Source organism: Leuciscus leuciscus, assembly GCF_965113295.1.
Source record: "Leuciscus leuciscus genome assembly, chromosome: 10".
Classification (NCBI taxonomy): domain Eukaryota; kingdom Metazoa; phylum Chordata; class Actinopteri; order Cypriniformes; family Leuciscidae; genus Leuciscus; species Leuciscus leuciscus.
This window is the reverse complement of record NC_138734.1, coordinates 34,245,047-34,270,048: the sequence shown is the minus strand read 5'-3', so window position 1 is coordinate 34,270,048 and position 25,002 is coordinate 34,245,047. Positions and strand designations below refer to the sequence as shown.

The following is a 25,002-nucleotide window of genomic DNA, read 5'->3' as shown; positions in this document are numbered from 1 at the left end:
ATCCCATGTCCCGTTAGTGAGTCTTACTATGATCACGGTTTAGATCATGAATATTAATTACGCAACGCCACGTTCGCCCAGTAGGGTTCAGTGATTTGCCGTTGGCAAATATGCGCGAAACAGTTGAATATTAATTAGGTTATGTGACTGGACCATAGGACTGGACGCTTGCTTAACAACGTCAGCCCGCTCTAATTAATATTCATGACCCAATCCTTCGCCATGGTAGGTTGTACAAATTCTGTCCTGTTCAAGATGTTTGAAGTAGTGCGTCTTTAGCTCTATGATGGGATATGAGATGGCTCTCCCATGTGGAGAAAAACGGACAATGCACTGCCTCACAGCCTAATTTGCGCAGTCACGTTCGGTTATAGCCCTATTCAAGACATTTAAGTTAACGTTATAGGCTATACTTTTGTACAGCATAGTTACTTTCGTCTTCAGTTACGACCAACGAGAAAGGCAGTAAACCGTGTTTTAAGTAAAAACGTTTAACTTATTAAAATCTCATCTCGATGGACATGGACACTACTCGCGAAACTGTAGTTGTAACAGGTAATGTTAACTTAGGTGGTTTATTTTACTGGCGGTAATTTGACGCATTCAACTATTTCGTCGAGTATAAGTTGTTTCGCAGTTAATATAGTTTCGCTGTGTAAATATACTAAAGAACATGTTATTAGTGTTGCCTAATTAGTCAGCTCTGTTGCTTTTATGTATGTTAATGCTGTTTATTTATTTTTTCTAATTTACTAGGTTTTGCCCCTTTCCGACAATATGTAGTGAATCCAAGTTGGGAAGCAGCTAAGGTAGGCCCTAATAGTAAAACAATGCCATTTTTACCCTTTTACATACAGTAGATACTTATAATTAAATTTGAGCAATTTGGCCAAATTAAAGTAATTCGCCCAAAAATTTACATTTGACTCACCCTCGTGCAAAAGCAGTAACAGCTATTTATTTTCTTCCGTGAAGAATAAATTACACCTTTCTTTTACTTAATGGTGCTTTTGTCTTTTTTTGTTGCTTAATATTGAATAAAATGCCAATTTTCAGGTTCCTATAGGAATACAAATAGGTACAAACCCCAAGTGCTTAAAGTCATTATAAGTTCTGGTCAGTAAAATGGACACACACACACTATGGTCACACTTTGCTATTTGAGCAGGGATTGAAGATGGCAGGACTTGGATTGGGCATAGATGTCCATATTATGGAGATTCCTGTCAGTTATGCAAATTCACGAGAAGTTCTTGATGATATCTGGCAAGCAATGACTCCAAAGGTAACAAACAAATATTTATACACAGACCAAGTCTTGATGAAACATTTCATAACAGAGAAGTGATTATGAGATGCAGATGAGAAGTTAACAGCATCTGAGATGACATGTCTTAAAACTAAAATATTTTACTTTTGATACAAAATGATGACAGAGACATTTTCCCGCTGTGATGGGCAGGTTGTTATCCATTTGGGCATAGCCCCAGGATCCAAAGGCATCACACTGGAGCAAACAGGCAAGAACCACTACTACAAAGACAGGGATGTGAGTGGTCTGTACCCTGTTCATCACTGCTGTATTGAGGGAGGTCCCGGACGACTGGACTCTATCATAGACATGAGATCCCTTAACAAGCATTTAAAAAATATGGGACTTGATGTCATCTACTCCAGGGATGCTGGGAGGTAATAGAGTAACAATTTGATTCATGGATAAAACTTGAAAATATTATTCATCTTTAAAAATGTAAAGTTATCTGTAAAAATGTGTTGGTTTAAAGGGATACTCCACCCAAAAGTGAAAATTCTTTCATTTACTCATCGTAGATATGTATATGTAGATGCCACATTCGACCGCTCCAGACACATAGGCACGTCCGCCATCTTGGAACACACACTAGACTTCTTTCTATGGAAGACAACATTTCTATGGACACTGTAACGGTCGTGATATGATGTCACTGCGGTGTCTTTTTTACAAACATGAATTCAACATATAACAATTAACAAATAGTAATATTATATTAAAAATGAAAAAATATACAATTTACTCGACTTTACTGCAAAAATAAGATTTTTTTAAAATTCAGCCAAGAAGTCACGGCATGACCTATCAAACTTTTACTGGTCACACATCTTCACGTGATGCGAATTCGCAGGTCAGAGTTCACCAAACTTGAACTTTGGAATGCAGCATAATAAGAACCTTTTAGCATGAGCTTGCGTTTCCAGTCTGACACATTCTCCTGCATATGAATGGAAGTCATTGGAACAAAATGTGTAGTGTGACCGCCCCTTAAGAATCAATGATCATGATGCCTCAATATTGCGCAGCTTCTGGTCATGAAACCACCAGGATTTAAATCCCCAAAGAAATTAAATAACCTTTCACTGATGAGAATGTGCTGGTTTGTGTTTTTATATGGATTAACTCAATATTACACGTTTTTAAACTATGGTAACTTTTTAATGTCGTATTAGCTAATGCCTTAGTCTTGTATTGTGTTAGTTTAGCAAAATCATTTGCTGATATCTATTGCAGAAAGATACATGCGTGCCTCTAACTACGGTTGCTTTCGAGTGTTCACGGCTTTGACCGTTCCAAAATCGTGGACGGCTTACGTATAGCAGCCCATAGAAACAGCCGCTACAGTCTTCTATGTATATATTTATCTATGACTCTCATGCCATCCCAGATATAAATATCATATGGTGTTCGCTTTCTGTGGTTTTTGAAGCATCAACTTTGGAAGTCCCATACACTTCCATTATATGGACTTGCAGAGATGGATTGTTTTTTAATTTGCATTCATCTGAAAAAAGTTATATATACAGTACATTCTTACAGTGAATAATATGAGAATTTTCATTTTTGGGTGGAGTATCCCTTTAAGGTCCTGAAAAAGGACATTGTTGAATTACAGTACCAACTTTTGTATCAACAACAGTTTATTTTCCTCCTTTATTTGTGAATTCGTTCATATTTTTCTCATAATTCTCTGCAGGTACCTGTGTGATTTTGTATACTACTATTCACTGTACCATGGGCAGGGAAAGGCTGCGCTGATCCATGTGCCAGCCTCAGGAAGCCTGGCAAGCCCAGAGAGACTGGTACCACAACTCCAGACCATCATCCACGCTCTGTTACGCCAGCTGGGCAGCTCTGCACACACAACCTCAGAGTACGTGGACAGCACACAGGTAGAAAACATCCTCCATAACACACAATCCTGTCATGTAGACCACATAGTGGAAATAGTGGAAATTCAATAAGTGACACTTGACACAAGACTTCAGGACTCATTCATTTTTTTAATTCAAAATTTAAGAAAAAAAGAAAATACATGAAAATTCTTCAGATATACATTAAGCCAATGGCATGTAAAAAGTCTACCATCTCAACTGGAGGTGAGGAGAAAACTGAAAAACAGGAGGCCTTAGATACATAACTTAAAAGAAGACGAGAGTACCAGCCAAGTCATTTCATCATCAGTTTCTACCAATCAATGCAATGAAACAGAGAATTTTTTTCTCCTTTTTTTCTTTGTTTTTGTTTTTTTGTGAAAGGTAAATAAAGTGTTATTAAACTCTTTTCAGTACAGTAGTTCAAGGCCCCTTTTGAAATTTGTTGGAATGCCAAGCAGAAACAACAGTGCCTGGGAAATGATGTCTGTGAAACCTCAAGCTCATTATTGCAATTAAAATGCATACATGCATCTGTTCTAAACCTGAGGTTTTGCATGATGAAGAAATATAATACAATAATAATAGTTCTCATGATAGTTGAGGAAAAAATCTTTCAGTCAATCTACCTTCAGGTTTGCAGAAAACTTTCATTGCAACATAAGCTATTTCTACTGTAAACTTGTCTCTTTTTATTTTAAATTCTAGTCATGTTCTCTCTCTCTCTCTCTGTGTGTCATGACTACCCGTAATCTACTGGACATCGCTGTCCTATTTGTGTATGTGTTTCTGTAGAACTGTAACCTACTGGTAACTAAGGAACGTTGGCAGCATTCAATGAAAACTGACATTCACTTTGCAACAGGCCAATGCTTTTGTCCATATTCATTACAGGAAGAAAAAAGAAGCAGAAATAAATAGTGATATCTATAATTTTCCATTATAAACACATCAAAATCTTAATCACTACATCTACATGTGATACACTCCCACCCATATACATACGCAACAATACAAGCACAAGGGCTTTTATAGAATGGTTATTTCGATCGTCTTGTACCACACACAATAATATTCTTCTCTAACAATGTGCCTCTCAGCATCCCGACCATGTATCTTCTACAAGCGCCCTCATTTCCAACCCCTGGAGTTCAAAAGATTAAAAAAAAAAAAAAAACAGTCAAGAATATTTTAAGTGCCATGAAACAGAACGGCCAGGGGTTGTAAGACCGTGACTTTCTCTGAATCCTCTTTGCAATTTAATCTGACCCATCTGTTTTTAGCGGTTGTTTGCAGAGAGAAAGCATGTTGCTTAGATCCACCACCTACCCAATGCTATTGGCAAGACTATTTGTAGTCTCTGTAAAGCAGCATGTTGTCAGCAGCAGTAGAAAAGAGAGGCAAAACTACAGCCCTTTCTCCCTCTAGAGAATGATGTAGATGAATACGCCGACAACAATTGGCCCTTTATATATTGTACTCGCTAGACATGTGGAGTGTATCTGACCAAACAAATCAGTTGGAATGCTTTTTCCAGGTAGGTTTATGAGAAGGGGAAAAAATCCACTGGTTTGTTGTGAGAAAGTGTTACGAAATCCACAGTATGCATTCGATCGTTAGATGCTTTGGCCAAAAGGTATTAGAGCAGACTGCAGCAAAAGAGAAGGAAGATTCACTTATAATGTTATAGTTATCAGTGTATTAAAGTCATCCTCAGTTATAGGCCATTGACAGATGTAGGAGACATCTGCACATTGTTGTGCAGAAGAAGGTCATGCTGGGAAACCGGATGTCAAGGGCCATGATCTCCGTTGATGCTGCAAAATGAGTTCTTGCTAAATAAGATCCTTTAAACTAATGGAAAATTTAAGATTATGTAGAGCTTTCTATGACATCACATCATCAAGTCTTGCTCTCATTGCAAGTTACTCAATATGAGGATGTTATATGCTCTCCTAAACCTTTATGAACAGCCATTTTATTGATTAGATGGCAATTAAGGGGTGATCAGTGAAGAAGAATATTAAATACCCCACCCCCCCCCAAAAAAACACTTGATAGCTGATAGCAAAGAACTGTTTTATCTCTAAGGTCCATTATGATGAAACCATCTGGTGAATTAGGTATTTTAACACGATTATTTATAAAAGTATTGCAGTGTGATCAAAAGCAGTGCGATTTTTGCGTTGCCAGGCATGTGATAAGGGATGCAATAGACACGCCAATAGGAATCCCATTGGCATGATAGCTCACACCATGACTTCCTCTCTCTCCACTCCTGGGAGCTTGTACTCTGTGGTGCTTAAAGAGGTTGTTTTTTTAGTTTTTTTTGTTTTTTAAATCAGAGACATGACAGATGATGATAAGGTGTCTATTACAGAAAAAAGCGAGATGTATTTTATCATTTCATATACTTACACATTTAAAAAACTAAAAGAGAATGAGGTAGATAGATGCTGAAGGAAATGAAAAAAGAAAGTCCCCCAGTCATGACATCATGGAAAATGCATCTATAATCAGACTTTATACTAAATCATAAGGGCATTTGTACAGTGATTTCAACTGGTATCACACACACACACAAAAAAAACAAAAAAAACAGGAAATTAAATAAATACCCCTTCAAAGGGGGAAAATAACCTTCTAAGACAGGATAAATAACTCCTGGGTAACGTTCCCAAATACACATGAAGAAATTCTTCAAACTAAACTTTTTTTTTAAAGCCAACTAGCCAGGGAAACCTATTGTTTTATTTAGCAATCTTTGAAGAAACCGATCACTTCTCTGAACTTGAACCGATTCTTATTTGGTTACAGATGGCATATTTCATCAGGAAAGTTAGTGTTCATTGCATGGATTTATAAAATCGTTGGCATATGGTTGGTTGGTTGGCTGGCATATGCGAGACAAATTAAGACAACCCGATTAGCCCTGTTAGTTGCTATTCAGTTACATGAATGGGTTACAAAAATAGTCTATGAGGGTAAAGAAATGTAAATGAAAACTTCCATGTCAATGCCTGGCAGGAGGCATGAGCACGGACACTGACATACTGTACGGTTTACTACACTGTAAGGAGAGGCCAGCAACTAAAAGCTGAGGTTGAATCAGCTATGATGGGAACATGATGTTTGGAGAACAAAACCTTAACATTAACCTGAGATTGAGCTGCACCTCATGAGCAGGTGCAATGGTAGACAACTTTATCAAGGGTGCCTAAAGTTCACATGCAGAGCTAAAGGAGTTTGTTGAAACTAATAATAATAATAATTAATAATAATAATATTATAGAGAAATGTTAAACACAAGGCAATGGACATGTGGCAATGCAGACAACCTCTTAGGGAGAAAAAAAATAAATTGCTATTCTCTTTTTTTCTTTTCTTTTTTCTTTTTTGCAAGAAGAGTATAAAGCATAAGAAAATGGACTGTAGTGGAGATATCATAAAATATTAAACCTGAAGGATTTCCATATACACACACATATTATATATATATATATATATATATATATACACACATATACATATATAAATATATATATAACACCCACAAAAGAAGAAAAATAGCAGCTTCTTTCTGTACAGACAAAGGTGAACATCAGAACTGTAAAAAAGTTATCAAAAGTGACTCAAACCAATGATTTGTATGTAAATGATCTTGTGGTCTAACATAGAACTGTAAGACCCTTCTCAGAATCATATGATTTATACAGAGAGACTAATGACTAGTCTAAAAAAATACCTGCTGTGTACAATGCCTCACTCATCACACAAAACAGATGAAGCCCCTCAGTTTGCTTCATGACCGAGCTGATCCCTTATAATTCATATACGCCTCTGCAGCGCACCAATCTCTTCACCTTCGCGATTAGCGCCGTGCTCTTTCCTTTTGACTTGAGACATTGCTTTCACAGAGGCTCAGCTCACAGATGGTGTGTGCAGCAGGAACTCATGCAATAGTTGAAGATCAGATTCATATAAAAAGGGGAAAGGGGAAGGATTTACAAACTCAAGCTGATTGTAAAAGATGAGGTCCAGAAATCCCCCATCAAAGACAGTATGAGAGCTTAGTCCCTCGATTGCGCTACTTCAAAGTGCAACCTTGAAAAGTCGGCTGTGGATGGGGGTAGGTGATGTAATGATAAATAACTTTTGATTTGGCAAAAATTTGGCAGTTTCAAAAAAAGCCCACCTCACTCTCAAACAAACACCCTTGAAATGGATTAAGTAGAAGGGTGGATTCAACCAGTAACATGGCCAATCACTGATTGAGAACAATCGATCGCAGCTAAGTAAGTCTTGCGCTATTTTGAAAGAGAAATGTGTGACAGTTGACAGTTCAGAGGAAGAAATGTACTTGCGCTGAAGTGGTGAATGTGTATTTTTGTATAAAAACACACTGGTATGCACCCTGAAAGCGTTCACGGGCTGGGCTTGCTGGCTAATATGCTTGTCTCTCTTATTTCACAATGAACTGGCAGGTTTTCTTCCTTTAGAAAACATTAAAACAGTTTTTTTTTTCTTCACACAAGTGAAAGCCAGGCCTCTTTAGTGTGGTGGTTCATTCTGAAAACTTAAATATTGCAAGAGTTTTTGTAGGCTTTTTCTGTCACCAATCACCCGAAACATCCTCCATCATTCGAAATCATTTGAACAAAATGATCCACTGACTTCCAGGAAGGACACCGTCCTTTTGGTTGTCGACTCCACGGTCAGCCTTGGGTTTTGACTCCTCGAGAATGAAAGAAAAAACACATGACCATGTAGACAAAGGGACGAGGGAAATGTGGGTACCCTGTGTGAGGAGTAGAGGGAAACTGAGCAGTCGTGATCAGCAGGCCGATGACTGAGGCAGTGGCAGCGCTCGCTCGTTCTTCCTCCCCCCGTTCATGTGTGCGTAGGGCTGCGTCTCATCGAACGCCGGCCCCAACAGCACCACTGGCCCGTTTGCTGCTACCTGTCCTGAGTGCCTGTCTAAGGCCAGGCCTGGAGAGGCTGAGGAGGAGGGCGGTGAGGTGGAGGGGGTTAGGGCGGACCCCATTGGCGTCCCGGGCCCCTGAGCTGGGGAGAGCGGCTGTGGACTCTGGGTCTGAGCCCCTGTGCTCCCCTGAGAGGAGGGGGCTAACGTGGAAGCAGGATCCAGTGGAACGTTCTCCATGTTCTCCACCTCCATGTCCAGTTCCTCTGTGTCGGGGGGCTTGTTCTCCTCACTGTAGAAAAAGCTAACCTCCGGGAAGGGCGGCTCCAGTTCCTCTTTTATGCTGTTGATGATCTCCAGAAAAGATGGTCGCATTTTAGGATTGTACTGCCAGCACATCCGCATCAGTTCAAACCTGTAGACCAGATACACATATAGTGTTATAGTTTGAATTTAAAGAAAGTTGACCAGAAGTCACATGAACTATTAGAAATCAAAGTTACTATTTTTGATGTGATGCAATAAACTGACTGTGAACTGCAAATAATGCACAATAAAAAACAAAAGATTTGCTAAACAAATTATTCTTAAGAGCCAGTTCATTTTAGTGAATCAAAAATGTACAGCATGGCCAGTTAAGCCTGATTCCTGGAATTAAATGACCAGAATAAGCCAGTTCTTTTAATCAATACTTTAAAAAGATTATTTACCAGTTTGAATCAGTCTAAAACTCTGACCTGTATACAGAGATTTTATTGTAAACTAAAACTATTAAAAAGATTTGGTAATTAAAATAAATCTGAAATAAAATGGAACAACTTGAATGAAAATTAGAGTCGAGTTGCAGAATTCGTTTAAAGAATTAGCAGAGAGAGAGATTTTCAGCAAAATGGACATTATAACTGAACTATAGCAAAATTTCAGCATTGTGGTTGTGACAGGCAATGTACAACTCTTCTATTCATGTACAAATCTCATACTCGTATACTGCAGTGCAAACTAGCAATATAAAGTCAATAAAATCTCATAAACCCAGGTGATTCACATTTAAAAACTCCACCCATCAACAGGTGGCAGTGTTCACTACAGCTAGAACACACAGGAGTGTTGTGGAGAAGGCAACTTCTAGAACATTTTGTGGTTGTACACACTGAGAAGTGCACTACTATCCTGAAAACTCCACAGACCTGTCTCATTTGAACAACGGAGGATGCATGAGAAGCAAAAAACAAAACAAAATAATAAAACCTATGATCATAACAGTTTGGTGTGGTACTATCCCACCATCTTGGTAAAACAAACAAACAAGCTACAAATAGTTTCAGCACTAACTGTCCCACTGAAATACATTTTAAGTGACCTCCAGCCACAGGTTCAGAGCTGACCTGGGAACCTTCTCGCAAGGACATTCCACAGTATCAGGTCAAATACTGCACTTGAAGTTGATGGCGGAAAGTTAAACTTTTTTGTGGTTTCAACTTATGAGATGTTCCCTCAAAACGACAAGTTTTTTTGGACAGGCCTGGCGTTTGCAAGTAACCTTCCCTTTTACCGCTTGTTGGATCACAAATTCATAGCAGAAGCCATCTGTCATTTCTCACTGAAGTGATTTCAAACCCAATCAGAAAATGTGATAAATCCTGCCCACTGTCTGCACTCACTATCTCTTTTCCAAAACCCATTGAGCTACCTTCCTGTCTACGTTCTCTCTCTATGGGCGGCTGCCTTCTAAGGCGGCATACTAACTGAAAGGAAACCTCATAAGTTAATGATTTGAAGCGCTCTACAAAGCCAGCAACTCCACAAATAGCGCTCTGAGTCGGCATGAGAGACTCGACTCAAAATTAATCCCAAAAGAGTTTGATGTTAGTTTGTTTTTAAGCCTATGGCAAGATAAAAATAAACAGCTCTCACACAAATCTGAACAATTTTCACTACTTTTAAGTATTAAATGACATATTCATAATGACAAATCTGTTCAGTCTGTTCATGTCTTCAATTTTATGCTTTTCACTGAGCTTGTCAGTGCATTCTGGGATTGCCTTCTCTTTGAAGGATAAGAGTGTTGATGCCTTAATTAAACTGATCAAACATGACGGTAAAGACATTCATGTTTAAAAAAGATTTCTATATCAAATAAATGCTGTTCTTTTGAATCTTATATGTTCTATGCATCCCAAATGTATCCCAGTTTTCACATAAATATTAATCAGCACAACTTTTCAACATTAATAATAAGAAATGTTTCTTAAGCATCAAATTAGCATAATGTGGCAATGAAGACTAGAGTAATGACTGCAGAAAATTCAGCTTTCCATCACAGGAATAAATTACATTTTCAAATATATTAAAATAGAAAACAGTATTTTTCTATATACATTTTTTTTTACATTGTTATAATGTTTCACAATATTAGCGTTTTACTGTATATTGGATCAAATAAATGCAACCCTATTGAGAATAGACGACTTTCAAAAACATTTGAAAAAATCGTACAGACCCCAAACTTTTGAGTGTATCGTTATGTCACGAGCATGACTATGATGCCTTAATATGCTGTCTAGGTAGGCAGCTCACTAGGTTTTGGAACTGAGCTTCTGACAGCCATTAAGGACAATGATGAAATATAAAACCTAAAAACCTTTTTTTTTTTTTAAACAAAAAAAACAAAACAATGTATCCATGATATACAATTTAAAAAATGCTTCAAAAACATTATTGTTAAACAGTTTTGGGATAAAAATGTCCAAGTATTGAGCTCAACATGATGAGCATTGTTCAAGCAAGTGTTCAAGAGATCTACATGCTATTTCTGAATCCCTGCCCTTGTATTTCAGCCAAGTAATACTTAAATTCTCATGATATCATAGAAATGAGGCTGACATCCTGACTTTATGATGTTTAGCTGAGTGTAATGATGAGATACAGATGACAAAGCTTCAGCGATTTTACAGCGCTAGCTATGTAGCGCAGCGCAGCATATGTTCAATCCTCCTCTCTCGTGCAATCAGGACAATGTAGCTGCCATGGAAACCGGGGGTTTGTGTTTCCATAACAGTTGAGACAAGAAAGAGTGACTGAGGGAGAAAGGGGTCAAGAGAAACGGACAGATAGACCTCGTGCCTCGATACTGACATCAGCCCAGAAAAGGAGAATGGCAGACCAGATCGGTGACGCAGGAGGACATGAAGATGCGAAGATAAGTACGAGAAGCTCTTAATAAAAAGTGGAGCAGCGCGGGTCACCGTTACTGTCACCCCCTGGGAACCGCGCATTCTCCCTTCTATGGATGGAAGCTCTTTGACAACATGATGTCACCTGTCTCCTTTTAACCCGTGACGCAAATGGCACCAGTCAGGCTTTGGCCTGGCAAGACGTAAGCAGCAGCATCTGGTGACATACTATCGACATTTTAACGTGATATCGCATCCCTAAATAGAAAAGAGCCGGTTAGAGGACAAAGGGTTAACAGTGTAAAGCAGAGTGCCAAGTTTGGGAGCAAAGTGCAGTTGGTGGACTCACAGCATGTCGGGACAGTTGTCGGGTTTATCCAGCAGTCCTCCCTCCATGACGAAGCGCAGTACCTGCTCGTTGGACATGCCCTGGTATGGCTGCTCTGCTAAAGTAGCGATCTCCCATAAAACCACACCGAACGACCTGAAGAAAGAGGAACTGGTTAAAATAACTCTGCAGGAGCAACACAAAGGCACTTAACAGTAAATCATGGTAAATAGCACAAAACCCATTTACGTCCAATTACGTCAGCAACCGTAAACATCAAGTAACTCAATCCAGTCAGATGAGGACGGAGAGGAAAGGAATGAGGCCATTTAAGGTCAAGAGATGCATGAAGAGGCACTTTGAGACAATTGCAGTCCTGCGGAGCCTAAAAGCAGCGCGTGTCACTGAAAAACTGCGGATGCATCAACGCATTTCCTTATTTTTCTAGCATGGAACAACAAAATGCTCATTTTCAAAACAGCACAAAAGTCGCGAACACCGCATGAGCTGCTGACCTGAACTTTTCTCTTTTAGTGTGGTGTTTTTGTTAGCCCTGTGTTCCTCATTAATGAAAATGAGTCCATATATTAGCCGGCGGCCGGTGAGAAAGTGCAGCAGCGGACCAGAAAGTCGGCAAACCCCAAATAAAAACCACACAAAGAGCACACTGTTGCCAGTCGTTATTCATTAGTTCTCCGAGGACAAATTTTCTACACTGGCCAGGGATCTGAGACAAAGCTCAACACCCTTTAAAACAGGGCTATTACAACAGTGACTTGCATCTAATTGGCTGCAACATCTGCGTGTTGAAAGACAAAACCGCATTAGAGTGGGACTTTTTCAGGGGAAGGAAACAAATAAAGACACCTAACGGCGAGGTTTATGGGAGTACGAGATGGGAGCTCGCGGTGACTCTTTTCATCTCAGGGACTTCAAAAGCAGCAGATACGGACGGAGGGACAGGGAGGCGGGTCTGCGCTGGCACACCAACCCCATCATTACCAAACATCTGGAGGAGGTTAGGAGCGCACGGAGTGACAGAGCTGTGGGACGCTGGAGATTGGGAAACTGCAGAATTGGAGAAGTCGGTCTATGGCACCGTGACTGTTCTACTGAACCGCCGCTGCTGGGACTAAGGCTGTGGAGAGACAGTCTGTCTGAGACAAAGAGACAATGTGTTTGGGCACGTTTCGCTTGGCTGGGACTGGAAGAATGTCTGGAAGTGATGCATATTCTCCCTTGACACAGAACATCAGTGGAAAAAAACATTAAAGGGTTTTCACCTCTTATAAGCCTATGAGGCTTCCTTTCGTATTAAGAAAAATAAAGAGACAGTTTCAATGCTTTCTGGACAGTAGGGGGCCTGTGGTGGAGAGGGGCTACTGTGTCTCTGATGGGACATCCCGCTGATCAGATGGAAAAATGTTTCATCAGTCAAATATTGGACACACATTAATAAATTAAACTTTTTTTGATAAAAGCTTATATATATTTTTTTTATAGGCAAATATATTTTTTTGCACATGAATTTCTTAACATAATCTATTAACTTAAGTTTTAGACTAAAGTTTGTTGTAATTATTAATTTGTTGCAAGTATTTTTTGCAGGGTTTATACATTAAAATATAAAACTTTCTTTATTTTTTAGGAAGGGGGTCCCACAAAAGGAGACATCATAAAACCCCAACCTATATCAAAGGTAACTACTTTGAAGAAACCTAAATATGAGGTAGTTTTGATTTTGATTATTATAATTTTTTGGGTTCCTATATAATTCCTACACTTCCATTTTCCTTTTTTGCAACAGAATAATTCAGAAAAGATGCATTAAATTGTAAAATATCAAAAGTAAAGATATGTATATTATAAAAGATTTCTATATCAAATAATTGCTTTCTAAGAATTCAGCGAAAGAAATCAGTTTCCACAAAACTATTAAGCAGAACAACTGTTTTCAACATGGATAATAAATAATAAGAAATGTTTCTCAAGCACCAAATCATGTAGAGTGATTTCTAAATGATCATGTGACTGAAGACTGGAGTAACTGCTGCTGAAAACTCAGCTTTGCATCACAGGAATAAATTACATTGTATAATATATATTAAAACAGAAAACAGTTACTTTAACTTGTAATAATATTTCACACTATTAATGTTTTTACTGTATATTCAATCAAATAAATGCAGCCTTGATGATCTTCTTTCAAAACATAAAAAAAATCTTACAGACCACAAACTTAAACTTTAATATTAATGTATGTCCAAATGTTTGACCGGTAACGTACTGTACATGCAAGCGCAGATCAATTCACAAACACATACACACACACACACATACACTATGCAGAGAAGCAACAGAAAGTTTTGCATTTGTGTGTGTGTGCAGAGAAGTGTCAAGAGAGGACAGGCAGCTCATACCAGACATCAGAATTTGTTGTGAACACTCCATCTTTCAAAGACTCCGGGGACATCCAGCGGACCGGCAGCAGCCCTTTGCCTCCTTTGCGATAGTAATCAGTCTCGTAGATGTCCCTTGTCATGCCAAAGTCTAAACACATAAAGAGAGCAAACATGAGCTGGAAGAAAGCTGTGGAAGGCCAGTCACACCTCTCAATCAAATCTTGTTTCAAATATATTCCTTAAACACTGAGACTTACCTCCGATTTTAACTGTGAAGTCCTCAGCAACCATGCAGTTCCTGGCAGCCAGGTCTCGATGGACAAACTTGTTGGCATTGAGGTATGCCATCCCGTCCGCTATCTCTCCGGCCATCTGAATCATCTTCTTCAGTGGAGGCAGAGACTGGCTGCTAGAGCCCTGCTACATGGTGGAAAAAAGAGGACAAATGCTGCATTCAACACTTCTGTTTCTCTCTTGCACTTCTAACCCCTTTATGAAGAGCTGACTGACATATTGAGTAACTTTGAAAAACTGAACATTAACTAAAAGATAAGATAAGATGAAGCCAATAGATCAGAGTGAGAACAAAAATAAACGTAATAAACGTTATGAAGTAAAAGTGTATTCTAATAAGCTAAAAAGAAGTATAGAGATCAAGTATGGGATAACAATTAGAGCATTTGTGGGGAGGATGTTTGTGCAGGCAGAGATGACACGATGTTTCCATACCTCTTTTGAACGGAGAGAACGCAAGTAGCTCTTCAGATCGCCCCGTGTCATCAGCTCCATTATAACTAGAGTGGGCTGGCCTTGCGAAACCACACCCAGAAGTCGCACCTAAACCAATCAGGGTACAAAGAAAAAAGAACTGAAATAACACTGTCACTTTGAAAACACTGAGAAACCTGTGTCTGAGCAACCTGATTAAAAAGCATCATTATTTTTGCCATTTGTTTGGTGGCACAGAAATGATAACACTTAATACATAAAAAAATTGTTGTTGTTGTTGGCGAAACCAACTGCTTGATGAGATTGTGCCCTCTTTCTTACCACATGGTGACAGTTGAACTCCTTCATAACTGAAGCTTCGTTCAGGAACTCGATGCGTTCACGCATACTGGCGGATTCATTTACAGTCTTGATGGCTACTCTGGTCTCAGGTTCATCTTTGACGACGCCCTTTGCGATGCCCTCATACACCATACCAAAGGAGCCCTGACCCAGCTCACGACACATGGTGATTTTCTCCCGAGCCACTTCCCATTCATCTGGTACATACACTGAGGTTGGAGAAATAAGAGTCAGCACATTTAAACAAGGAGTGCAGTGTAACATAAAAAAACAATCATACAGTATTGTTTGGCCAAACCCAGATGATGAGGCAATTGGACAATTATAATTGTCTAATCATGAAATCATCATGAAACTTTAATGATGATTTCATGATTAGATAATTAATTATGGCTGTGACAAGTAATTCAAGTAATATGGATTGCTAATTTACTAGGAAATAAAACAATATATTTTAAAAGTTTTTTTTGTTTGTTTTGAACAAATCTCACAATTTTGTTTATAATTATGAAATTATTATTTGTGTTAATGTTATAGTATTTTTTTAATGGAAAATGACAAAAATACAAATAAATTATTATTTTTTTTGCCAGTGCAACACTTAAAGACGACCTGGTTTTTAAACCATAATACTCACTTTCAAAAGGACTGAAATATTCAGGGTTTACAGAAGCATAGAGCACACCGTTTCCTAACCTGTCACTATTCCTGAAAGCAAACATACATCAAAATAAATAAATAACACTGGACACTGGAAGTTGAAATAAATTCTATTTTTGAATAGATGGGGCATCAACCTCTTTTTGGTGACAAAGATGACAACGCTGATCACTGCAGTGAGCAAAAATAGCACTACAACAGGGATGATGATGGCCAGATAGAAGGCATTACCATAATTTACTGTAAAAGAGAAGGATATTCAAACAGAATTAAAAACTTTGAAACATTGCAGAAACAGGTCTCTCTACATTCTTCCTAAAAATTTGATCATAAATATGCATTCCTTACTTTTAGGTGGTGGCACATAGAAGGACACTGGTTCAGTCCAAGACCCATTCCCAGCCAGAGAAGTGGCTCTGACCCGGGTGGAATAATTTCCAGAGGCCAAATTGCTAAGCTGAGCTCCTCTCAGCACTCTGTACTGCTGCCGTGATACACACTCATGCTTCTCAGGCTGAAACACACACACACACATACACACACAGTCGGTTTGTGGCCTTGGCTGCAGTTTTGAACTATTTCTTAATGGTGTATGAGTTAGTTGTCACACTAACCTCAGTTCCCAGACGATATTTGATCTCGTACATGAGGATCAGTCCATTAGGGTGATGAGGTTCAGGCCACCGCAGCAGCACTGTTCCTTCGACTTTCTCATCCCTCTCCTGAATTACAGTACCCGGAATATCATCCGCTTTGTCTGGAGAACAACATAATCGTGCTCAAGGCCAGTGCTCTCTTACAGTAATTCAATAAGATTTCAATTGCATTTCAGTTTTAATTGCTGTTAACAAGTCATGCTGTAGGCACAGTGGAGAATTACTGGAATTTTTATATTTTGTTGGCCTGGATATGCAGTCATTTGTGCACAAGTTTGGTTTGTTGGTTTTACTGACCTGCTGGTTTGGTTCTAGAGAACACAAAAGCTGCAGCACTGCAACGGTGGACCTTGTAGTTACAAGCGTGGATGTCAATGCGGTACACAGTGAAGGGCTGCAGGTTGGAAATCTCCATGAATTCTGCATGGGTTTTGCCTTCGGAGAAAGGATACTCTTTCTCCTGCAGCTCTGGGTCAGTGATGTTACTCTCCAGTCCTGTGATGTTCCTGATTGCACCTTGGAGCAGTGTGCCATTGGCCACTCCGAACAGGTCTCGACGCTTCCTGTCTGGAGGTCTGAGACATGGAATAAAAGTGTTAGAGAGGAGGATCACAGGAGAGGAATGAACAGGAGAAGGAAAAGCAAAGGAAATAGAGGAAGAAAGGAAAGGAAAAGGATAGAAAACAGAAAAAAGGAATAAGGAAAAGGAAAGAAAATGGGAAAAAAGAAATGAAAAGGACAGGAAAGAGGAAAAGGGAAGTAGTCTATGACAATGAAAAAGGAAAAGAAATGGAAAAATAACAAAAGCAGAAAAATTAAAGATGAAAAGGGAAGGGAGCAGTAAATGAGATTAGGAAAGGAAAATATGGAAAAAGGTAGGAAAGAAAATAAAAAATGACAGTAAGAGGGGCAAGAAAATAAAGGTGAAAAAAGTAAAGAGGAAAAGGAAATGAAGTAGAAAATAACAGTAAGAAATAATAGAAAGATATAGTGCAGTCAGCCTTTGTCAGCAGAGTCTTCACTGGTTTAAAAGCATAAAAGCCAATTACTGCGCACAATTACTCTACAACACACACCACTTCCTTTAACGTGAAAGCCTAATTCTCTAATGGCCTACTAACAGGTCTCTTAGTAACACTGAGGATAGCTGCATTACTCTACAGCCTACAGAGCTCCCTTTTTGTCTTCTGGATCTTATCCATCATTTATCATCCTGAATAATGAGATCTTTTAAATTCTTATGACTGCTATGTATCCAGCTAGGCTGGGACTGATCCCTCATGAAAATTTGGTCGTTTTAAAATGAAATGAGAGCTGGGATCCAAGAACTGTTAACTCTTGTTTCTACCCTGACCCTTTCCTCTCTTTCTGATTCTCCTTCATGTCCAGATATAAAACAAAAGTATATTCATGAAGCATTCAAATGCACTGTCATTGCTTACTATAAAATATATACTTGCAAATGAAGCAATACACATACAATAAACATTTTTGCAGATGAGAAAATGAAATGGGAAGGCATATTTGGAACAAACATAGAACATCCATAATAATGATATGACGACTTCGCCTCTGACGGTAGAGACAGTGCATGAGGCAATAAGCAAACTAAGGCACTGGCTACAGGTCAACCCTGCCGCCACTAAGGACATGCAGTCAGCAGCAACCACAAGAGCTTACCAGACGCCAACTGACCCACTGCCACTTCACAAATAGGACTAGGCCAGGGCCATAACCTTACCTAGAGCCACTTTTAGGAGACACGTAACGATTTGCTCGCTCGGGATCTCTGTAAAGATTCAATAGTCAGACCAAACAATGCGATCCATCACAGATGAGAAAGACAGGATGGTTTGAGATGGACATGAGGGAAACCCCAGAGTGCCAAAATACAAGAGAGGAAAGTGGTAAAAGTGTCAGACACAAAGACTGACAGACAATAAGTGGAGACAGACAACACAAGTTTTCAGCTTTTGTCAAAAACAGTTTGGGAATTGTATCTAGTTATAAAATAGACTGATGTATTAAACTGCGGCTGCTTGGCCAATTACCAGAAGAGTTAAGACTTTTTCTCTCAGTGTACCGCCAACTTCATCAACTGATTCTTTAATTGATGTGCTGTCCCTAAACTGGGACAAATTTGGGTCTGCTATACAAAATATCCTGTTGCATTTGCAAAAAAAGAAAAGTGTTTTGCTCCATAGGTGCAACAGCAGGTGTTTTTCCAGACTGACATAGCGACACGCAATGAGTGTCCTATTCAACAGTCATCAAGAAGCAAATTTACAAGCAATTATGAACTTTACCCACTGATGATTACAAAAGTTTAAGCATTACTATAAGCCTTATTCTGCCAGCTCAAATTAATCAACTGAGGAATGACAGTAATGAGAGAAGATCTTTGTGTGTGTTTGCTTTATGTGTGTGAGTGGAAACTTTTAATAAAAGCCAACACAGAACGCTGTAGGGAGGAACAATCAAATCAACCCTAGCCACATTCCATGTCACTTCCAGTGAATAGCACTCCATGATTTATGATAAGGGATTTTGGAAGCAATTGGACACTATTTAATACTCACTAACTAGGGATTCAGATCTCCCTTGAGGGTGTTTACTGTAGAAGATTAAATCATATTGTCACCCTAGAATCACATCAACACCTAGTTCGCTGACAACAACTGATCAAGTGCAAAGAAAACCCTGATGTGTTTGAAGTACATGTATAAAATACTCTTTAGCAACCTTTATCCCAATTAGACTTGAACACGAATAGGATCTGCCTCTTGTCTATAGCCATAACTGCTAATTTTAACCTAATTGCTTTTGGCACAGACCGCTGACTAGGAAAAGGTCAGGCTTGTAGCAAGAATGAAACAGACATGTAGGGTCAGGGTCCTGAGGGAAGATTTTACACCAGCAAACCTCAGTCAGAAGGCATTATGGCAACACTGACAGCAGCACATCCAGTCTTTCCTTTTCCCAGGCAGAAAGGCTTACGTGTCAGTCACCTATTGATGCATAGGCAACACCTCACATCCCCTGGCGCAAACTCAAGTTTTTGCTGAACCACAGGGCTCAAGAATGACACGGGCATTCTTTACAGGGCCGATCAGCTGAGGAGGAGTTTGCAAGGGGAGATGACACGTCCACACCTCCTCTTCCTTTGGAATTCATTAACATTCCACATAGGTTTGCTGTACATTTCCTAGGAGCCGGACACTCCAAAGGAAACAAAGAACGCGTCTGAGGAAGGAGGGAGAGTGAGCAGGCGAGAGGAAGAGAAAAGGGAGACGACCATTGAATGGAAAAACATATCCGCTTCATTCAAGTGTTGAGCATCTCCTGTTTTTCTCAGACTCGACCAGTTTCAGAGATCTTTTCCTGAAGTCTTGATGCCAGTAATGAGGTGTGCTCAATGGGGACGGACAGTGACAAATCTGTCTCCCCAATTTCAAATGCAAACAGAGTGAGGGGGCTCAAAACGGACACCCTAGGGCTGCTGGGGTCAAGATGGAAATAAAAAGTCATCAGTGATGGAGAAAATGATGCCTCACGAGCATCCTGTTACTGAGGGAAAGCATATTTACATTTAGAAAGTCTGTTTTCAATCGATTAGAGATGGAGAGACGGGTTGACGGTGCATCACACCGTCCCTGAGTGAACCGCAAACCATTACCTTGATGAAAATAAGGCTCCAAAAGCAGACGTTTGGGGAAACTAAGTGGTAGAAGATGTTTGGCGACATCGATTTGTGCATCAATACTCATGACTCAAAACCCCGGCCCGGCCCACCCCAAAACACACACACGTTTGCAACCAAATAAACAACCCACAAAAAAGCCTGATTGCAGATGTCCTGAACGAACCCTCGGAAAGTCTCAAAGCATGTGCGTCTAAGTAAACCTGAACAGGTTCCTGTGTGCCGTTCTTCGCCTGCATGAGACAAGAAAACATCCGACGCCACAAGCAAGGTAAACAGATAACACAATGCAGACGTCACTCCTCGTTTCAGCAAACAAAAGCCTAACATGGAGCGAGCCCTGAGCCAGCGGCTGCTTTCCAGTCTCATTAATCCAGTCTGCGTCTGTTTGTGCATCCCAAATTACAGCCTGCTGTAGTCTTAATATGCAACCGCCACCGTCGCCCCAGCAACAAACAACGTGGCCGCACAGGCCTGGAGTTCTCAGAGCCGTACCTTTCCCCCCTCACCATCTGATTCTGCTCCAGCCTCCGCTGCTGGCACCTACCCCTTTCCAAAACCTCTTGTTCTGATCTTGTCAGCCCCATGTCGAAATAATTAGGCTTCGGTCTGGGCCTCCAAAATTCTGGTTTTGATTCTATGAAATCAAGCCGCCTCAAGACCATGAGCTCAGACCCGCTTTGATATACGCTCTCCAGGAAGACTGAAAAAATTAAGGGCTTCAGACCACTGTTGTAAACTGTGGCAGAAAGTGCTGGGAGTAACCCAGCCTCTGTTCCTACCGAGGGTTCACCTAACCTTTGCAGTACGCTAGAACAGTAGTTTTCCATCAGGATCCAGATTTCACATTGGACATCAACTGGCAAGTCAACACAGTACAAAAATTGTTTGTCATACAAAAGTCAACAAAAATGTCTTAAAGCATTTGTGCATTACCAAAAAAACACTTTCAACTCTGCTCTCGTTTTCTTTAAAAAAAGCAAAACTCACTGTAAGGCACTTACAATGACAGTGAATGGGGCTAATTTTTGGAGGATTCAAAAGCGGAAGTGTGAATCTTATAATATTTGGTAAAAAATGTATTTCAAATTAATTTAAATGTAATTAATATGAATTCATTTGAAAACTAATTATTTCTGTTGAACTTCTTGTATTTGAGCCGTTAAGTGACATTTGTACGGTCAATTTATGATTTTAGGCGTTTTGTAGTCATGGCATAAAAGTTGTAAAACTGAACTTTTTAGTAAGGTTGGTAAGCAAATTTTTCACACTAAAATGTGAAGTGTTTCACTTCAACCTAGATTTTTCTTTAAAGTGCCCCTATTATGCTATTATGCGTGAATTAAACACAGTAGCGAACAATGACGTTGATTTGACCATATCAATCCAAGCGCGAGTCCAATAATGAATCATTGGAAGAGCTAGTTATTCAACCCAAACCTCCATCGCAAGGACGACTCGAGCAGGACGTTTCTCAGTGATACGCTACTCAGTTTGAGGTATATTATGAGATGTTGCAACTGTAATTCCTCACCATTAGCATTAACAAGTGCATGTCCATCAACAAACCGATTATTTTACTTGTACTTATTTACAGAGTATGTTTCTAATTTATTGGGTGAACGTGGAAACTATCAATAACAGTGCATACATTAGCCGAGCTCTAGCGTGAATGATTGATGTAACATAAACGTTGGTAAAACAAATCTTGCTCCATGCTTAATCTTTCCTCAAAGTAGTGAGAATGACAGACTATCTGCATTTATAGACACAGTTTTAGGTAATATTGGCCCACAACTTATTAGCATAAGTATTTCAGTAAGACAGTAATAATGTGAGTTAGCAGGAGACCTACACAATATAAAATCAAAACTACGTATTTTGAACACCATCTTTCAAGAGCAAGCGGTTCGCGAATCCTGCATTGAACTCCGAGATTTGAGAAGCAGGCGTCAGTAAAATAAAGGGAACACAGCAAAAGTTTAGGATTATAGTGCTGTGGTATCGTGGTAAAGATGAATTTTAATTGCCTTGGGCAATGAAAAAAAAAAAAACTGGCTTTACCTTCACATTGTAGAGCACAGCGTCTTCTCGACATGATGCTGTCCAGTATCCACAGGAATCAGCTGCAGTGTTTGAGGGTTTTCAAGTTTTCCCTGGTGTCTGCGCGCGCAATAAGTGGGCGGGCAATATGCTAATGTTTCGTCTTGACATCACAATGAAACGGCTTATGACTCGTTTGAAAAACGATTAATTTCATTGACTCAGAGTCGACTCTTACTTTTGAAAGACAATAACTTTATATACGGTGCACTTTCAGATTTAAAACTTTGAAGGATGTTTTCATTCAGTTAGAGCTATGTTACACACTCCATGAAAGGTAATTTTCAAAAATCCATAATAGGGGCACTTTAAATGTTGCAGCAAGTGTTGATTCAACTTAATAGTGAACCAAAAATATTTCTTTAAAATCAAACAATTAAACCGGATTTAGGCATTTGGGTACCATGCAGGGATGTATAAATGTTTTCAAATAGCAGGAGATCCAAGAATCCACTAAACCAAACATTTGACCACTTGATACGATCTAAAAGCTTGAGAAAGTGGCATCAGTGCATGCATCATACCTGGGTGTGAAGATGGAGTTGTGCAGGAAGTTCTCAAAGACTTTGCGATAAGATCGGTCTTCAGCTTCCGCCTTTAGGTCCTCCTTGGTTTTTGGGCAGGGGCAGCAGCCCTTTTCACCCCCGCTAACATCTGATTTGGTAGGCTTTGTGTCGCCCTCCATGTCCGACAAAGCCGTGGCTGAGATGCGGATGGGGATCTTTAGCTCTGTATTACAAAACAATGACACAGACTAAACTGATCAAGCAATAAGAACACAAGCTGCACACATTTATAAATAAAGTTATTGTACAATTCTCTAAAATACCTAATATCTGATTGATAAAGTCTGACATGGCATAATAACGGGCCTAGTCACACAATTTCCCACATAGCTGAACTAGGTTTTGGTCTCATTTCACTAAACAGTCTCTTTCTCCTCACAAAAATAAATAATTTAAACTGAAATACATTTTTCAAAGTAACAATGTAGGAACTGGGATAAATGTACACTCATTTACATTTGTAGTGGATCAAAACCTTTCATCAAAGTTATACATTAATTTTTTGAACAATACCTGTTCTTGTCTTAGGACAACTTTGATCAACTTTTTTGAACCACTTTAAATGTTGACTACTGTATATATCAATGCTGAAATAACAGCTGAAGGGGGCCAAAGGGTGAAGATTAGAGGTAGACATTAGACGAAGCGAAAGTGCACGTTAAATGTGCACACTTACCTTTAGAGCAGTAGTTATGATGAAACAGCTCACGGTCTTCTGCCTGCTGCTGCCAACGGAGTAGGTAGAATGTTTTGTTTCCATTGGGAGAGATGGGAGGAGACCACTTCACCATCAGGGATGAGGAGGAGTTGGCATATGCGCGGGCATCGAGGGGCATTGATGGCGCTGTGGAATAGCAAGATAATAGTTGGTGTAATACTTCAAATTGTAGATTAGATACTGGATATTAGGTGGATATAGGAGGGATAGTGTTGAAGCCAACCTGATGCATTGGTGCGGATGTAGACCACCTCACTCTTAGCCCCCATTATATGCTTGTCCTCCACAACCAGGGTAACGGCTTTCACAAAGATGGCATATTGTGTCCAGGGTTTAAGAGGGGTCAGAAGCACCCCTGGGTCTGTTGATTTCTCCGGAGGAAGGTCCACATCCACCATGTTCCAGCTATTAGAACCACATCCGTCTTGTCCGTCAAATTCTGTGATGTTCTGGAATGGTCTACATCGAGACAACAGCGCACAGATGTTTTCAGTATACATTTACATAATGTTTCATCACAACTCCGCTAACAAACTCGATGTGAATAATATGTCTATAATAGTAACTTCTAGCAGTCTGAAACTTACGCCTCCTTGTAATACACGATGAAGCTGATGAGGTCTCTGTAGTCAGGTGGTCGATATCGCTCCCAAGTGAGCTTTATCCGAGTACTCTGAGTGTGGTTGGATTTGAACTTTAGAATATAACTCTCACCTAGAAGAGGGGTCATAAGAGAGATTTAACTAAAAGCACCCATAAGAGTTCTTCAACTTGAATATAAGACTGTGCCATGGCCTTTCCATCTTTCATGAGCTTCTAGAAATCGAAGTGGTATTAGAAAAGGCACTTCTGTTAATGTCTCACCAGTCTAGAGTCAGAGCAATTATGTTCTGCAGAAAAAAATACGACCACATTGAATAAGCCATTATCATCGTTCTTCAAAGCGAATTTGCTCTATGCAGAAATCTGTCAAACACATAATAGAGCAGGTACAGAAGAATGAATGCAACACCCTGGGAGCAATATGCTTTTTAAGATCCTACATGTCATCCTACATGTCATCACTTGGATCAGTGATTCAGAAACATGGCTTTTCCTATCACTGCTGCGCTGATGACACACAAATCTACCTCTCATTCCAGCCTGATGATCCAACAGTAGCTGCACACATCTCAGCCTGCCTGACAGACATTTCTGGCTGGATAAAGGACCACCACCTTCAACTAAACCTTGCAAAGACAGAACTGCTTGTGGTCCCGGCCAACCAAACACTACACCACAACTTCTCCATTCAACTTGGTTCGTCATCCATAACTCCGTCAAGGTCAGCCAGGAACCTTGGAGTTGTGATTGATGATCAATTGAACTTCACAGACCACACTGCTAGAACTGCCCGGTCCTGCAGATTTGCCTTATACAACATTAGGAGGATCAGGCCCTTCCTATCAGACCATGCTACACAACTCCTTGTCCAAGCGCTCGTTCTATCCAGACTGGACTACTGTAATGCTCTCCTGG

General features: G+C 39.7%; 2 protein-coding genes across 3 annotated transcripts in view; one reads left to right on the top strand and one right to left on the bottom strand.

The window, feature by feature from the left end:
• The first annotated feature begins 159 nt into the window (after positions 1 to 159).
• On the top strand, positions 160 to 5,627 carry pgpep1l (pyroglutamyl-peptidase I like). 2 transcript variants are annotated; one of them, XM_082181894.1, is made up of 5 exons: positions 160 to 555; positions 757 to 809; positions 1,169 to 1,285; positions 1,463 to 1,689; positions 3,009 to 5,627. In XM_082181894.1, the coding sequence occupies exons 1-5, from the start codon at positions 516 to 518 to the stop codon at positions 3,274 to 3,276; spliced, it is 705 nt and encodes a 234-aa protein (XP_082038020.1). In that variant the 5' UTR covers positions 160 to 515; the 3' UTR covers positions 3,277 to 5,627. The 2 variants fall into 2 exon arrangements, with proteins under 2 accessions (XP_082038020.1, XP_082038019.1); XM_082181893.1 differs by having other exon boundaries at positions 1,166 to 1,285.
• igf1ra (insulin-like growth factor 1a receptor) overlaps positions 3,296 to 25,002 on the bottom strand; it is a 99,246-nt gene continuing 77,539 nt past the window's right edge. The window contains exons 7-21 of the mRNA XM_082181885.1: positions 24,072 to 24,198; positions 23,708 to 23,943; positions 23,443 to 23,610; positions 22,725 to 22,929; positions 16,695 to 16,972; positions 16,356 to 16,498; positions 16,090 to 16,255; positions 15,879 to 15,981; positions 15,719 to 15,789; positions 15,061 to 15,290; positions 14,740 to 14,847; positions 14,268 to 14,430; positions 14,029 to 14,158; positions 11,630 to 11,764; positions 3,296 to 8,522 (exon numbers count right to left, since the gene is read on the bottom strand). Coding sequence (XP_082038011.1) covers positions 8,021 to 8,522; positions 11,630 to 11,764; positions 14,029 to 14,158; positions 14,268 to 14,430; positions 14,740 to 14,847; positions 15,061 to 15,290; positions 15,719 to 15,789; positions 15,879 to 15,981; positions 16,090 to 16,255; positions 16,356 to 16,498; positions 16,695 to 16,972; positions 22,725 to 22,929; positions 23,443 to 23,610; positions 23,708 to 23,943; positions 24,072 to 24,198 — 2,765 coding nt within the window. The 3' untranslated portion in view covers positions 3,296 to 8,020. The remainder of the gene's footprint in view (positions 8,523 to 11,629; positions 11,765 to 14,028; positions 14,159 to 14,267; positions 14,431 to 14,739; positions 14,848 to 15,060; positions 15,291 to 15,718; positions 15,790 to 15,878; positions 15,982 to 16,089; positions 16,256 to 16,355; positions 16,499 to 16,694; positions 16,973 to 22,724; positions 22,930 to 23,442; positions 23,611 to 23,707; positions 23,944 to 24,071; positions 24,199 to 25,002) is intronic.